Raw genomic sequence first — 15,830 nt, 5'->3', positions numbered from 1 at the left:
CTGGTTTGCAATGTCTGTGTTACTGCAGTGCATTAGGCCCAGCTCCTGTATCTATGGGACACTGAAGGCTGAGGCTTATTCTGGGCTTCACTGAGCCACTGTGCTACAATATACTGCCAAGCACCTATGAAATTTGTACCTATCATGTGTTTTGTCCATTAAAGCCCACAATTAAAGCCCCAAGCTTTAATTTAAATCAGGAATCATCTCCCATCTTCTTCTTGAGTTCTCTGGCCGAAGGCTGGTCCAACCCACAGCACCATGACCTCCACCATGTGTGACCACAGGTAGGGCAAGGAAGCAGGTGCTGAACTAACTCCAGCAGGAACAGGGATTGAACTCCATGCTGTTGGCACCAATCTGATCCATGCTGGCCATCCAAGCAACTGGCCCCTCACAAGGAACCTGAGTTGCTGTGGCAACATATGTTTTTGCATGTTGTAGCCTGGAGCTATGGATAGTGATGGTAGAGGCTCCATCACACGGCTAACTGGGAATCTCTCCCACTCTTACCACCTGCCTTTTGCGTGTGTTGGAAGGATTTACAAGTTGATAAGCAACCTGTTTGGCCGCGTTACGAACACATCTTCCTTGACCATCAAGTCCTGGGTTGGGACTCGAATCTGGAGCTTCCAGCTCAGAGGCAGGGACACTACCCACTGCGCCACAAGACCTCCCATCCCCCACCTATAAAACCTATTTCTCTGACCAAGCTTTTGGTCATCTGCCCTAATATATGTGGCTCACTGTCAAATTTTGTTTGATGAACTTCGCCCTCCTGTGAAGCAACGTAGAATGTTTAAAGGTGCTATATAAATGTAAGTTAGTGTTGTTGCAACACAGAGACCCTGAAAAGCTTAACTGAATTCAATGATGATCGACAGCTCTGCCTGTTTGATCAACAGGTTGCAGTACATGGAGGTTTTGCCCTCTCTAGCCTGTACTGGATTTTCAAACAGGCGCTTTGAGAAGACAGTAAATGGCTTCATCTCATTTTCATGCAGCTCAGGTTGACATGGGACACGAGGAAGTCACAAACGCACCAAAGCGAATACGTTTATCTTTGATTTCAAGGAAGTTGGAATGAATCAGAGAGCTCGATAGAGAGTGAAAGATGTGAAAGGGTGACTGACAATCAGATTGTGCCCAGAGCTACTTGATGCGTGATGTCTTGTAATATCCTGCCGGATCCTGAACATTTTATAATACTTTCTTTCACGGTGTAGCGGTTCAATCTCTTGGTTTAGGTGAAAAGAGAGGGATAATTTAAAAACTGTATTGACTTCCTTGGCTCAGTGGGTAGTCCTCTCGCCTCCCAGCCACGAGATTGTAGCTCCAAATCCCCACTCCAGAGATTTCGGCACAAAAACTAGGGCCGGGATTTTCCGGCCCCATCGCGGGAGATTCAGCGGCCCATGACTTTTGCCGGGACGGACAATCCTGGCGGTGGGCGGGGCCAGAAAATCCCGCCCTAGGCCAACACTTCAGTGCAGGACTGAGGGAGTGCCGCACTGCCTGTGGTATCATCTTTCAGTGAGGCTTTAAACCAACCACTCAGGTAAAAGACCCCATGCCACTATTCCAAGAAATAAGCAGGGGAAATTCCACCAGTGCCCTGGCCAATACTTATTCCACAGTCAACATTAATTTGGTCATTATTTCAAAGCTGTTTGTGGAAACTTTCTGTGTGCAAATTGGCTGTCGCTTTTCCTACATTACAACGGTGACAAAAGTACTTAATTGGGTGTAAAGTGCTTTAGGGTGTCTTGTGGTCATGAAAGGTATTATATAAATGCAAGTTTTTATCTTTGTTAAATGTAGACTTGCTTTGGGAAAAGATTGCAAGCGCCCCAGTAATGAACAAGTGAGTAAGAAACACACGCACAAATAATTAGAGGGTGAATGAAGCAGAAAGAAGAGAGACATAAATAATTACAGAGAGTTGCAGAGTGAAGGAGATCAAAGGAATTAGAGAGTGAGAAGAGCAGACAATTACAGGCTTGCCATTTCAACACTCCACCCTGCTCTCATGCCCACATGTCCGTCCTTGGCTTGCTGCATTGTTCCAGTGAAGCTCAACGCAAACTGGAGGAACAGCACCTCATCTTCCGACTAGGCACTTTACAGCCTTCCGGACTGAATATTGAGTTCAACAATTTTAGATCATGAACTCTCTCCTCCATCCCCACCCCCTTTCCGATCCCCCCCCTTTTTTTTCTAATAATTTATATAGATTTTTCTTTTCCCACCTATTTCCATTATTTTTAAATGTATTTCCATCCATTGTTTTATCTCTACCTTTTAGCCTATTTTGATTCCTTCACCCCATCCCACCCCCACTTGGGCTATCTGTACCTTGCTCGTCCTGCTTTCTACACTTAATTAGCACATTCCTTAGATAATATCACCACCTTCAACACCTCTTTGCCCTTTTGTCTATGACATCTTTTGGTTATCTCCAACTATCACTGGCCCTCTATCCCAACCCCTCCTTAAACCAGCTTATATTTCACCTCTCTTCGATTTTTACTTAATTCTGTTGAAGAGTCATACGGACTCGAAACGTTAACTGTGCTCCTCACCGCAGGTGCTGCCAGAGCTGCTGAGTTTTTCCAGGTATTTTTATTTTAGTTTTGGATTTCCAGCATCTGCAGTTTTTTGCTTTTATCTGACAATTACAGGATCAGAATTACTTTCTTTAACTCTTGCCTATAAACTGTACCATGGGAGTCTGGCTGGTTCTTTGTAAATGAAGAATCTGGGCTTTTCTGATGGAAGCATTACCAGCCTGGCTCAGTCTTTTCTTATAGGTATAACCTCTCAGTTCTGGCATAATTGTTGTAAATCATTTGCATCTTTTCTAGTCCTTCTTTGTCTGTAGAGCTCACTGAGTTTAAGCATATTGCCGATTAAGGTCAAAGTTTAATGGCCACTTAAAGGCAGGGATTGTGCACAGCATTGAGAGTTCTCATCACCACCACTGCCTCCCTTCCTCCCCACTCCCACCTCCACCCCCACCCCCTGGTGTGGATGGGAGCTTGATGTGTGTCATTTGCAGTAATGAGGCTAATCTCTGTTTAACTGGACACTGAATAGCTGTAGTTTAATGGCCCTATTGTCACTTTTTCAAATCCTTAATTGTGGTGTAAATGGTTGGGATTAGAGGGCGGCATCACTTTGGTGAAATGATGGCACTTTGCTGAGTGTTTGTAAACAGCGGTTGTAAGTATATTGCCAAAGTGCTTCTGCTAGTATTCCAGTTCCTGGCCCTGTAGCGTGGAATTTGAGGCAAATGCCCATGAGGGTCGCCGACACTGGTCATGTCTTGCTGCCAGGAGTTTGAGTACAAGATCTAGGTCGATAATCCCAGTGCAATTTTGAGGGAATATTGCACTGTATGTCTTTTGATGAGACACTAAACCAAGGTTCCCATTTTCCCTTTCAGTGGACATAAAAGATCTCTTGTCACTGTTGTGAAGAAGAGCAAGGGATGCTCCCCAGTGTCCTGGCCAATATTTATCTCTCAACTAACATCACAAGGCAAATTATCTGCTTATTATTTCATTGCTGTATGCGAATTGGCTGCTGCGTATCCCAAGTTACAACAACAATAGCTACAGCTTAAAAGTACTTCATTGGAATTAAAATCTTATCAGATATCCTGAGGTTATGAAAGGTGCTATATAAATACAAGCCTTTCTTTTCCCTTTCCTTCTGGTCCCGCTTCCTTCTTTCCTTTACATCCCCCACCCGCTAACAGTAATGGTACCATATGATATCGGAACTGGAGTAGGCTATTTGCCCCTTCGAACCTGTTCTGCCATTCAGTATGATCATATCTAATCTTCGACCTCAACTCCACGTTCCCGCACTATCCCCACATCCATTAATAACTTAGTAACAAAATATATATTGACTTTGTCTTGAATATACACAATGGCTGTGCATGCACAAAGCTCTCTGGGGTAGAGAATTCCAAAGGTTCGCATCCATTTGAGTGTATAAATTTCTCCTCCTCTCAGTCCTAAATGGCTGAATCCTTATCCTGACCCTGTATTCTGGATTCCCCAGCCAGAGAGATGCACCTACTCTGCCAAGCTCCTTAATAATTTTGCGTATTTCAATTAGACCACCTTTCAATTTTCTAAACTCCAGAGAATATAGGCCTAGTCTACTCAATCTGTTCTCATACGGCAAGCCCCACATCCCAGGAACCGGTCTAGTGAATCTTTGTTGCACTCCCTCTAGGCCAATGCTAATAACCCTCTGTTCCTCTGACTCCATAATTCTGGCTTAGTAACAATGATTATAATGTCTAAGGGTTCTGGTGCTGTCAATTTAACCTCCTCACCTCTTCATAATGCCGGGCTCTCTCAACTGAAAAATCTTTCAGGTTTGTTCAAAATTGACAGCTCTGGAAGTGAAGTGAGTAACTTCCTTATCTGATTAAAGCAGCAACACACTTCACAGATCAACTAACAGCAAGAAGTAGACAAGGCCAGATGTTTTTTACTTTGCAAAGGATTCTCCAAACTTCAGGAATAAATGATTGTAGAAGACCTCTCGCTGCGGGAGATACATGAAACTAATGTGTTCTAGCAGTGGGTCAGGGAGTCATCAGAGAGTTGAGTGGCTATTGAAAGGAGATATATGGTAGATTCAGTTGTTTTGTACTGATTAAGTCTGTGGACTGAAACATGATCCTGATTGACCCAATGTCCTGTCAGTTAGCTACTGATTTCACCTTGGGATGTTTCATGAGATCCTTTGATCTCCTTTCATCTCCGAAGATTAGTTCACATGAAATAACCCCAGGAACAATTGTCCTTATGTGTTCTGCAGCTTTGCTTATGAGAGAGCTGTGGCAAAACTGAAAGAGCAATTGGGTCTTTAAGTGAATACTCTAGAAGCTGGAAGGGGGAAACATTGCAGGGGTAAGGTGCAAAGGAGTGGGACCGGTTGAAGAGCTAGCATAAGCACAATGGGCTGAGTGGCCTTCTTCTGTGCTATATATAATTAATGCTATTGTACAACCTCAGTGCCTTTAAAATAGAAAAACATTGCAACACTTCACTGAACAACTTGTACTGGATCAGATTTATCTAAGTTAAGTAACAGATACTGTAATGGGCAAGTGGTGCATCTGATGTTCTGAAGGAATGAGATCAAATGGGCTAATGAGACCTTTTCTTTTCTGCCTCTCTAGTGTTTTGTATTTGTGTAAATAAGTTTGAATTGTTTTTTAGCCTGCCATGTTTCCCTGTATTTCTCTTGGGGGTGCTTGATGCTGACACTGGGTCAGGACCCAGGCTAAGGGTCTAAACATGATGAGGAAATTCCTGCTTGGCTCTGTAAGAAACAGAGCTAGTGGGGGTGGAGGTTGTTGGTATGTGTGGGGCTGTGTGGTCTGGCTTCAACAGGCCATTAAATGACCTGTAATAAAAATGGAGGCTTGAACATTGAATCAGACGAGTTTCTGCAGTTGTCAGATAAGACACACCGACTGCCAGATGAGGTGGTCTGAGGTGACAGACAAATACAACTGAGCCCCTGTGTTAGATGGGCTGAATTGTTTCTACACAAGTTTTATTAATGGCCTCTTTACACACAAGGGTCAAAGTGGGCAGAGAAATGGAGTCTTTGGGGGGATGTTGAGTTGAATCAGGGTGTGGGGTAGACATTCCCCATTCCAGTTAACGGTGGGCACCAGCATTTTCCACATAACTTGGAGCAGACAAGCGGCCGAGAGGCAGCCATGGGGTTTTGGCTGCTGACCAGCCCAATGAGCAGTGAGTTGTTCCTGTTCCCTCCTCTAATCCTGTACTTTCATGTCAATTGCAACCCAGGATGAATTGTGGGATCACAAGCCACAGATTCTTACCTCTTTGGCTCCTATGATGAGCACAGTAGCCCTTTCAGAGTTCCCAGTGCCTCGTCATAATGAGCACTAACTTTGCCTTAGGTACTTAGGTACACAGGATCAGGAGGAGGCCATTTAGCCCCTTAAGCCTATTCCATCATCCAATAAGATCATGCGATGTAACTTCATATACCCGCCTCTGCCCAACATCCCTTAATATCTTTGATTTATTAATCTCAGTTTTCAAATTAATAATTGTTTTAGCATCAATTGCTATTTGTGGTAGAGAGCTCCAAACTTCTACCTCCCTTTGTGTGTACAAATACTTCCTAATTTCACTCCTGAAAGGTCTAGCTATAGTTTTTAGACTCTGCCCCCATGTCCCCAACCAGCAGGAATAGCTTCTCTCTTTCTACCCTTTCTGTTCCCCTCAATATCCTGAAAACTTCAATCAAATTACCCTTTAACTTTCTAAATTTCAGGGAATGCACCCCTGGTTTGTGTAATCGCCTTTTGTAATTTAATGCTTGGAGTTCAGGTATCATTCTGGTAAACCCACGCTGCATTCCCTCCAGGGTCAATATACCCTTCCTAAGGTGTGATGCTCAGAACTGCACACAGTCCTCCAGGTGGGCTCCAACCAGAGCTTTGTCTAGCTGAAGCCTTTTTGAAGTAACAACCTATCATTGGCCAATATATGCAGCCATGACTAAACAAGTAAAAATTATACTCCCTCCAAAAGGCAGTAAAGGATTGGTGGGTTTGTGATTGACAGTCAGGGGGATTGCAGCTGATACTTAATGAGCTGCTTTCCAAGTTAATTCTCTTTAATAAACCCTTCTAGCTCAAAGGTGTTCATGACACAATGCTGTGATAATCATTATCCGCTAGATATTAATTTGTCTTCTTGAAGAAAGAGAGTGACAGAGGTTATTATTTGCTGTGTGTTCGGGAGGGTTGTTTGTTCTAGTGAATGGTCTTCAGTCTCACTAAGGTGCTTGGAGCTGTTCACTGAGATTCTAATTAACTGAGCAACACTAAGGGTAGATGTTACACTCTGAAGTTAGGAGAAAGGCTTATAGTTTAGTGATATATGATTAAGATGACATCTTTCTCTGGCCGAAGAAGCATTTGTAATTACTGGGTCTTTTGTCCCTATTTTGGGAGTGTGATGTGATGGCAAACTAGAATATATTGAGCACCCCTGTATCAGAGACCCAGTGCTTACACAGGAGGCCAGCTTCCCAGATTTACCTTGCCCTGAGGAGCTTCAACCCAGCGATAGACCTGACACCCAAATCTTCCTTGCAATGGATTTCTGCAATGAGATTTTTTTAAAATTCTTTTCATGGAATGTGGGCGTGATTGGCTAGACCAGCGTTCATTTCCCGTCCCTAATTGCCCTTGAAAAGATGGTGCTGAGCCTTCTCATTTAGCAAGTGCAAAGAAACACTTGCATTAATGTAGCAGCTTTCACAGTATCCCAAAGTGTTTCTGAAGTGTTGAATTTTTGTAATGTAGGGACCAGTGCAGCCAACTTGGGCACAGCAAACTCCCACAAGTAGCAATAGGATCATAACTGTCTTAATGATGTTGATTGATGGATAAATATTGGCCTGGACACTGGGGAGAACTCCCCTGCTCTTCAATGTAGTTCCACAGGATCTCTTATGATCACCTGAGAGGGCAGACATGTGCTCAGTCTGAAAGACTGTACCTCCAACCGTGCAATCAGCTCTGCATTGGAATGTCAACCTTGATTGTGTGTTCAATTCTTGGAATGGGGTGTGAGCCCTCAATCTTCTGACCCTGAGGCAAGGGGTTTATCCACTGAGCCAAGGCTTATACCTAAGGTGGCTAAAGTTCATGACTGGAGACTTGAGATTGATAGGCTTTTGCTGGGCATGGGTTTTGAAGCATTATAGATGTAAGGCGGGTAGATGGAGTTGAGGAGCAGATCACAATCTTACTCGAATGGCAGAGCAGGCTTCAAGAGGTTGAGTGGCCTACTCCTGTTCCTAATGTTGCTAGTCATCTGATCTACAAGTATGCATGTATCCCTGACTGTGAACCCTGGCAGTAATGGCTATGTTCTTGCTCTGTTTTTATATTTTTTGCAGTTGTCGAACCAGCAACAGGAAAAGCTTGATTCTGACGAGCACTTCACCAACTCTCCCACGACCTCATTCACCACTCCCGGGCCACCTAGGTAAGACATCAGCTCCTCACTGCTGACCCCTCACCACAGTGGGGCAGGGGGAGGGTGGGGCAGGGAGGAATACTCTGAGTGATGTGAGAAATTTCAACCTGTAATCTGAGCCTGAAGAAGGCCGCGTGAATGAAAGTTTTCACTTTTATTTCCAGTATTATTAAGTTTTAGCATAATATTATAAAATCCTCAAACCCTCCATGGCCCTGGTTCACATTTGGGTTGCCAAACCTCCAGGATTGCCCTGGAGTCTCCAGGAGATGAAGGTTAATCTCCAGGACACTGTTGTGTGCAAAATCAGGAGAAGGATCAAAGGGGCATTAAAAAATAGTGGGCTGGGTTTAGTTCCAGAGAGTCCCTCCCCCCCCTGCTCCCCATCAGTTGGAGAGCCAGTGGGAGCTCCTTGTCACTTCTGTCCAGGAGGCCCGACACAAGGCGCAAATAAGGGCTGTAGGGAGGATGAGCCAGCTGACCACGGCACCGTGGCACAGGAGGCCATTCAAGAGGGGTGAGCAAAAAGACAAGTGGTAGTTGTAGGGGATTCTATAATTAGGGGAATTGATAGCTTCCTTTGTAAACAGGATCGAGAGTCCCGCATGGTATGTTGCCTGCCCGGTGCCAGGGTGAGGGACATCTCTGACCGGCTTGAAAGGATATTGGAGAGGGAGGGGGAGGATCCAGTTGTTGTGGTCCACGTCGGGACAAATAACATAGGTAAGACTAGGAAAGAGGACCTGTTTGGGGATTATCAGGAACTAGGAACTAAATTAAAGAACAGGTCCTCAAGGGTTATAATCTCCGGATTACTACCCGAGCCACGTGCAAATTGGCATAGGGACGCGAGAATAAGGGAAGTAAACATGTGGCTAAAGGAGTGGTGCGGGAAAGAGGGGTTCCATTTCATGGGGCACTGGCATCAGTATTGGAACAGGAGGGATCTGTACCGTTGGGACGGTCTCCACTTGAACCGATCTGGGACCAATCTTCTAGCGAAAAGGGTGAATAGGGTGGTCAACAGGACTTTAAACTAGAAATTGTGGGTAAGGGAAGGGTAAAACTCCAAGAAGTATGACTAATCGGAAACAAAGCAGCAGGTTAGCGTGTGGGGGGTTGGATTCAACTTCATGGAAAATTATGAAAAAACTGAAAAGAAAGGAGAGCCCAGGAGAGGCTATTAAAGTCTCCAGAACACAAAATAGGACAGAGTGTTTGGAAAGGGCTAGGAATCTAACTTCAAGCACATCAGATAAAGGGACGACAATGAGAAAGGGGACGGGAAATACAGGACTGAAAGTGTTGTATTTGAATACACGCAGTATACGAAATAAGGCAAATGAGCTTGTGGCGCAGATTGAAATTGGCAGGTATGATGTGGTGGGCATCACGGAGACATGGCTGCAAGGGGATCAGGACTGGGAGCTAAATATCCAAGGACATACATCCTATCGAAAAGATAGGCAGGTTGACAGAGGGGGTGGGGTTGCTTTGTTAGTAAGAAATGAAATTAAATCGATAGCAAGAAATGACATAGGGTCAGATGATGTAGAATCTATGTGGGTAGAGTTGAGGAACCGCAAAGGTAAAAAAACCATAATGGGAGTTATGTACAGGCCTCCGAACAGTAGTCAGGATGTGGGGCACAAGATACACCAGGAGATAGAAAAGGCGTGTAAGAAAGGCAAGGTTACAGTGATCATGGGGAATTTCAATATGCAGGTAGACTGGGAAAATCCAGTTGGTAGTGGATCCCAAGAAAAGGAATTTGTGGAATGTCTACGAGATGGCTTTTTGGAGCAGCTTGTGGTGGAGCCCACTAAGGAACAGGCAATTTTAGATTTAGTGACGTGTAATGAGGCAGATTTGATAAGGGAGCTTAAGGTGAAGGAACCCTTAGGAGAAAGTGACCACAATATGATAGTATTTACCCTGCAATTTGAGAGGAAAAAGCTGGAATCAGATGTAACGGTATTACAGTTGAATAAAGGCAACTACAGAGGCATGAGGGAGGAGCTGGCCAGAATTGACTGGGAGATGAGCCTAGCAGGAAAGACAGTGGAACAGCAATGGCAGGAGTTTCTGGGAGTAATTTGGGAGACACAGCAAAAATTCATCCCTAGGAAGAAGAAGCATACTAAAGGGAGGACGAGGCAACCATGGCTGACAAGGGAAGTCAGGGACAGCATAAAAGCTAAAGAGAAAGCATACAATGCGGCGAAAAGCAATGGGAAACCAGGGGATTGGGAAGCCTACAAAGACCAACAGAGGACAACTGAAAAAGAAATAAGGAGGGAGAAGATTAAATATGAGGGTAAACTAGCCAGTAATATAAAAGAAGATTGCAAGAGTTTTTTTAGATATATAAAGGATAAGAGAGAGGCAAAAGTGGACATTGGGCCGCTGGAAAATGACGCTGGAGAAGTAGTAGTGGGGAACAAAGAAATGGCAGAGGAACTGAATAGGTACTTTGCGTCAGTCTTCACAGTGGAAGACACGAGTGACATCCCCAAATTTCAAGAGAGTCGGGGGGCAGAGGTGAGTATGGTGGCCATTACCAAGGAGAAGGTGCTAGGAAAACTGAAAGGTCTGAAGGTGGATAAATCACCTGGGCCAGATGGATTACACCCCAGAGTTCTGAAGGAGATAGCTGAAGAGATAGTGGAGGCGTTAGTGGTGATCTTTCAGGAATCACTGGAGTCAGGGAGGGTTCCAGAGGACTGGAAAATCGCTAATGTAACCCCCCTGTTTAAGAAGGGAGTGAGGCAAAAGATGGGAAATTACAGACCGATTAGCCTGACCTTGGTCGTTGGTAAGATTTTAGAGTCCATTATTAAGGATGAGATTTCAGAATACTTGGAAGTGTATGGTAAAATAGGGCAAAGTCAGCATGGTTTCATCAAGGGGAGGTCATGCCTGACAAATCTTTTAGAATTCTTTGAGGAGGTGACGAGTAGGTTAGACAAAGGAGAGCCAATGGATGTTATCTACTTGGACTTCCAGAAGGCCTTTGACAAGGTGCCGCACAGGAGGCTGCTCAGTAAGATAAGAGCCCATGGTGTTAGAGGCAAGGTACTAGCATGGATAGAAGATTGGCTGTCTAGCAGGAGGCAGAGAGTGGGGATAAGGGGGTCCTTCTCAGGATGGCGGCCGGTGACTAGTGAAGTTCCACAGGTGTCAGTTTTGGGAGCACAACTTTTCACTTTATACGTTAATGATCTAGATGAAGGAACTGAGGGCATCCTGGCTAAGTTTGCAGATGATACAAAGATAGGTGGAGGGACAGGTAGTATTGAGGAGGCAGGGAGGCTGCAGGAGGATTTAGACAGGTTAGGAGAATGGGCAAAGAAGTGGCAGATGGAATACAATGTGGGGAAGTGTGAGGTCATGTACTTTGGTAGGAAGAATAGAGGCATAGACTATTTTCTAAATGGGGAGAGAATTCAGAAATCTGGAGTGCAAAGGGACTTGGGAGCTCTAGTCCAGGATTCTCTTAAGGTTAACTTGCAGGTTGAGTCGGTAGTTAGGAAGGCAAATGCAATGTTGGCATTTATTTCGAGAGGACTAGAATATAAAAGCAGGGATGTGCTGCTGAGGCTTTATAAGGCTCTGGTCAGACCACATTTAGAATATTGTGAGCAATTTTGGACCCCGTATCTCAGGAAGGATGTTCTGGCCCTGGAGAGGGTCCAGAGGAGTTTCACGAGAACGATCCCAGGAATAAAAGGCTTAATATATGAGGAACGTTTGAGGACTCTGGGTCTATACTCGATGGAGTTTAGAAGGATGAGGGGGGATCTGCTTGAAACTTACAGAATACTGAAAGGCCTGGATAGAGTGGACGTGGGGAAGATGTTTCTATTAGTAGGAGAGACTAGGACCCGAGGGCACAGCCTCAGAGTAAAGGGAAGACCTTTTAGAACTGAGATGAGGAAAAACTTCTTTAGCCAGAGAGTGGTAAATCTATGGAATTCATTGCCACAGAAGGCTGTGGAGGCCAGGTCATTGAGTGTATTTAAGACCGAGATAGATAGGTTCTTGATTGGTAAGGGGATCAAAGGTTACGGGGAGAAGGCGGGAGAATGGGGTTGAGAAACTTATCAGCCATGATTGAATGGCGGAGCAGACTCGATGGGCCGAATGGCCTAATTTCTGCTCCTATGTCTTATGGTCTTATAACTGGTCAGCGCCAGGTCTTCCAAACAATCAAGGGTGGAAATCCCGCCCCGGAGGGCTGCCAGCCATTCAGAGGCGCTATCGGAGTTATTTGCTGCCGGTAATGCTCCAAGGCCTTCGCCAGACATCCCTGAAGTGTGAATGTGAGCGGGATGGAGGTCCCCAGCAAGGTTGGGGGGTGGTGGTGGGGAGGGTGAGAGTAGGATGCGAGGGTAGAGTGGTGGGCTTTCAGCCCTCCCCCCTTTCTGATGCTTTTTTCAACAGGTGTCTGTCAATGAGAAAGCCCCCCCCTCCCCGTTTCCCCCTCTTTCCTCCCCACCCCCCAAGATTTCCCCCTCCTCCCATGAGGCCACAGGCAAACCCAATGGGGCTTGCTGGTCGGCCTTCAGGAGGCATGGGAAACCCATGTGAGTCCCAATAAATCCCTGAGCCACCATTAAATTCCACTGGGATAATTGCCTTTAAGTGGTTCGTTAATGAGCCTAATTGACATTCTGCTGCCAGTGGGAGGTGGGGTGGTGGGGGGAATTCCCATATTGGGTCCATTTCCCGACACCAGGAATCAGAAGTGGGTACACCTGCCTGATTCTCCCCCCACCCCCCCACCCCCCAACCCCCACCCCCCCCATGTCATCACGCCCACTCTGACAGCCAACACTAAATTCAGCTCAGTGAGTTATTAAAAATTGTCTTTGAAAATTTTTGTTAAGAATCATCTAATGGGCATTGAAGAGTCTGTTTGCTTTCTGGTTGGTCATGGGATGATTGGGCACCTTGAGGACATGTAGGATGACCAGTGGTATGAGGTTAGGGCAGGTACAGGTTACTTTCTGTTGCTGCCTAAACTTGAGTTTAGATTTTGGATACAATCTGACAGCAGAGAAGGAGGCCATTTGGCCCATCGTGCCTGTACTTGCTCTAGGAAACGGCAATCCAATTAGTTCAACTCCCCTGCTCTTTCCCATAGCTCTGCAATTTTCTCCCCTTGAAGTATTTGTCCAAATCCCTTTTGAAAGTTACTACTGAATCTGTTTCCACCGCCCTTTCAGACTGTGGATTCCAGATCACAACTTGCTGCATCTTTCATCATGCTCTTTTCATAATTATCTTAAATCTGTGTCCTCTGGTTGTAGTGTTTCAGTCCCAGCCCTAGAAACTGTCAGTGATGGCAGGAAATGTATTTGGTTAAGGAATCAACTACGAAGTAATTCATTTAATTTCCTCCAGCTTTCTCATCTCGATTCCCGAAGGAAGCGAACCCCACTGTTAATGGTTAAGTAGGTCTGTGATCATTCTCCATGTGTTAACCAGGACTGTGAGAAGGTATCACCAACAAACCTCACCTTGTCCTCGCTGCAGGTTCACAAGGGCCTAATTACCAGCTGAGGGTCCTGACCTTATGGTCAAGAGAGGTAACCTTGGCTGATTTCCACTGTGCCCATATCGTTCCTCCACCCACCCCCCCACCAATCCCACATGCCTCCCCATGTCTCCCTAACCCAGGGATTGCTGAGAATTTTGTCCGCGGGGAACTTGGGGGCTGAAGCTAGGATCACCTGGTCTGTGATACGCAGCATTAAACTAGTGAAACTGTAACCCCAGGCTCCGTCATGGCCCTGAGGAGAAGCAACCATGGTGTCCAAAAGATTTGCCTGCCCGAAACGTGCTCTACTGGAAGTGAAAGAAATGACTTATTATCCACAATTAGAGTTTGAAAAAAAAAAAATCTCTGCTTTAAATCTTCTCTACAAGCCTGGCCAGCTGGTTGCTGCCGTGTGATTCATCACTGCTAATATAGTCTTCATCCCAGGCACCATAATGAGGAAAAAGTGTTTGAGGTGGAAAGTGTGTAATCTGCTGATTAAACTCACCCTCTTCTGGTGATTGCGTGTGTCTGGCAGCCTGCTGCTCATCAGGTGCCCACACTTGCATGTTGACCTTGACATGAGCTCTGTGCTTTTTCTCCAAGCTTATTCATTTGCACTGGTTTTTCTTTTGTACGCCAAGGAATTCAGTCTTGTTTTGCGGAGGAGTAACTAAGAGCAAAGTGTCTGCTGGGCAGAGCCCGGTGAGCTTGACTCCGATTGTCTCAGTCTTTTCTCCCAGTCCCCTGTCAAAAGCGCTGGCTCTCACTGGGATACCCCCCCTGTGCTGGCATGGACTCGATGGGCCAAATGGCTGCCTATTGGCGCCTCACTGTCAGTCAGCCCTGGCTCAATGATAACCCTCCAGTTAGTTAGTTAGATAGGTAGACACTTTAAAAATTTGACCGACCCAATTTAGCAGCGGTCTGGACTTACACAAGAGCCGACCCATCATCAAATTTGACAGCTTAGCGCTCATTTAATATCTGGGGGCCTTGTTTTGACTCCAATGTTTTTCCAGTCATGTAATAAAGCATTCATCTTGATGGTTTGAGGAAGCTCCCGTTAATGTTTCGGTTGTTTTGTTCCTTTGTTCAGGCAGCAGCCCCTTGGACAGCCCTCGGAACTTCTCTCCCAACGCCCCGGCGCACTTTTCATTCGTGACTTCTCGAAGGTAAGGGAGGGTTTTACTCCAGGGGGCGAAAGTTCAATTGTTTCTCTCGGTTAAGGACAAGGAAACAACAACAACTTTCATTGACATAGTGCCCTTAATGTGGCTAAACTTTCCAAGGTGCTTCACAGGAACATTATCAAACAAAATTTTGACTGAGCCACATAAGGAGGTATTAGGACCAGGTGACCAAAAGCTTGAGCAAAGGTGGATTTTTAAGGAGTGCCTTAAAGGAGAAAAGAGCGAGGTGGAGAAGTTTTATAGAGGAAATTCCAGAGCTTAGGGCCAAGCCATTTGAAAGCACGGCCTCCAGTGGGTGGAGTGCTGAAGGACTGATGTGCAAGAGGCCAGAATTGGAGGAGCGCTTAGATCTCGGAGGTTTAGCGAAGGATACGGAGATGGAGAAAGATGAGGCCGTTGGAGGGATTTGAACACAAGGATGAGAATTTTAAATTTGGGATGTTGGTAGACAGGGAGCCAATGTGGGTCAGCGAGCACAGGGTTGGTGAGCAGGACTTGGTGTGAGCTAGGATATGGGCAGCAGAGTTTTGGATGACCTCACGTTTATGGAGGGTACAAGGTGGGAAGCTGGCTGGGAAGGCATTGGAATAAGTGAATCTGGAGGTAACCTAGGCATTCATGGCAAAACAGCTGGATTGAGCGGTGGTTAGGATGACATGTGGCACTCTGTTCATTTATTGTCCTCTGAAATGTTTATGCATTTTTATTTTCAGGATCTCAAAGACACAATAAATAACAGTGCCATTTTACTTCAGGCTGCAGTTAAAGCCTGATCAATCAGTAGAATGGTGTTTATGTTTGACTGTGTGCCCTAGTCTCCCTCTGAACAAGGGACCCCTGGCATGCACTCGAAGCAAAAGAAATTGGGTCAAATCCCTCCTTCCGATCATTTTACTGAGCAGGTTAGCGTGAATGCAAATTGCCCACTGCAGGCAGGTCTTGATGTTGCATTGTGATACTCAAGAGGGGTAAATGACAACTGCGCTTTCGCAGACATCCAATATGACAGAATTAGTAAAATATGGAACATCAAGT

The 15,830-nt window shown here is 45.4% G+C and overlaps 1 protein-coding gene across 1 annotated transcript in view; it reads left to right on the top strand.

Moving 5' to 3' along the window:
* Positions 1–15,830, top strand: part of LOC144668926 (microtubule-associated serine/threonine-protein kinase 1-like) — a 155,094-nt gene that overhangs the window by 61,406 nt on the left and 77,858 nt on the right. Inside the window, exons 3-4 of the mRNA XM_078531405.1 lie at positions 7,981–8,069; positions 14,702–14,777. Of these exons, the coding sequence (XP_078387531.1) occupies positions 7,981–8,069; positions 14,702–14,777 (165 nt within the window). The remainder of the gene's footprint in view (positions 1–7,980; positions 8,070–14,701; positions 14,778–15,830) is intronic.

Source organism: Cetorhinus maximus, chromosome 28 (genome assembly GCF_964194155.1).
Source record: "Cetorhinus maximus chromosome 28, sCetMax3.hap1.1, whole genome shotgun sequence".
Lineage (NCBI taxonomy): Eukaryota > Metazoa > Chordata > Chondrichthyes > Lamniformes > Cetorhinidae > Cetorhinus > Cetorhinus maximus.
The sequence above is the reverse complement of the archived record's forward strand: the minus strand, read 5'-3'. Positions and strand labels throughout refer to the sequence as shown.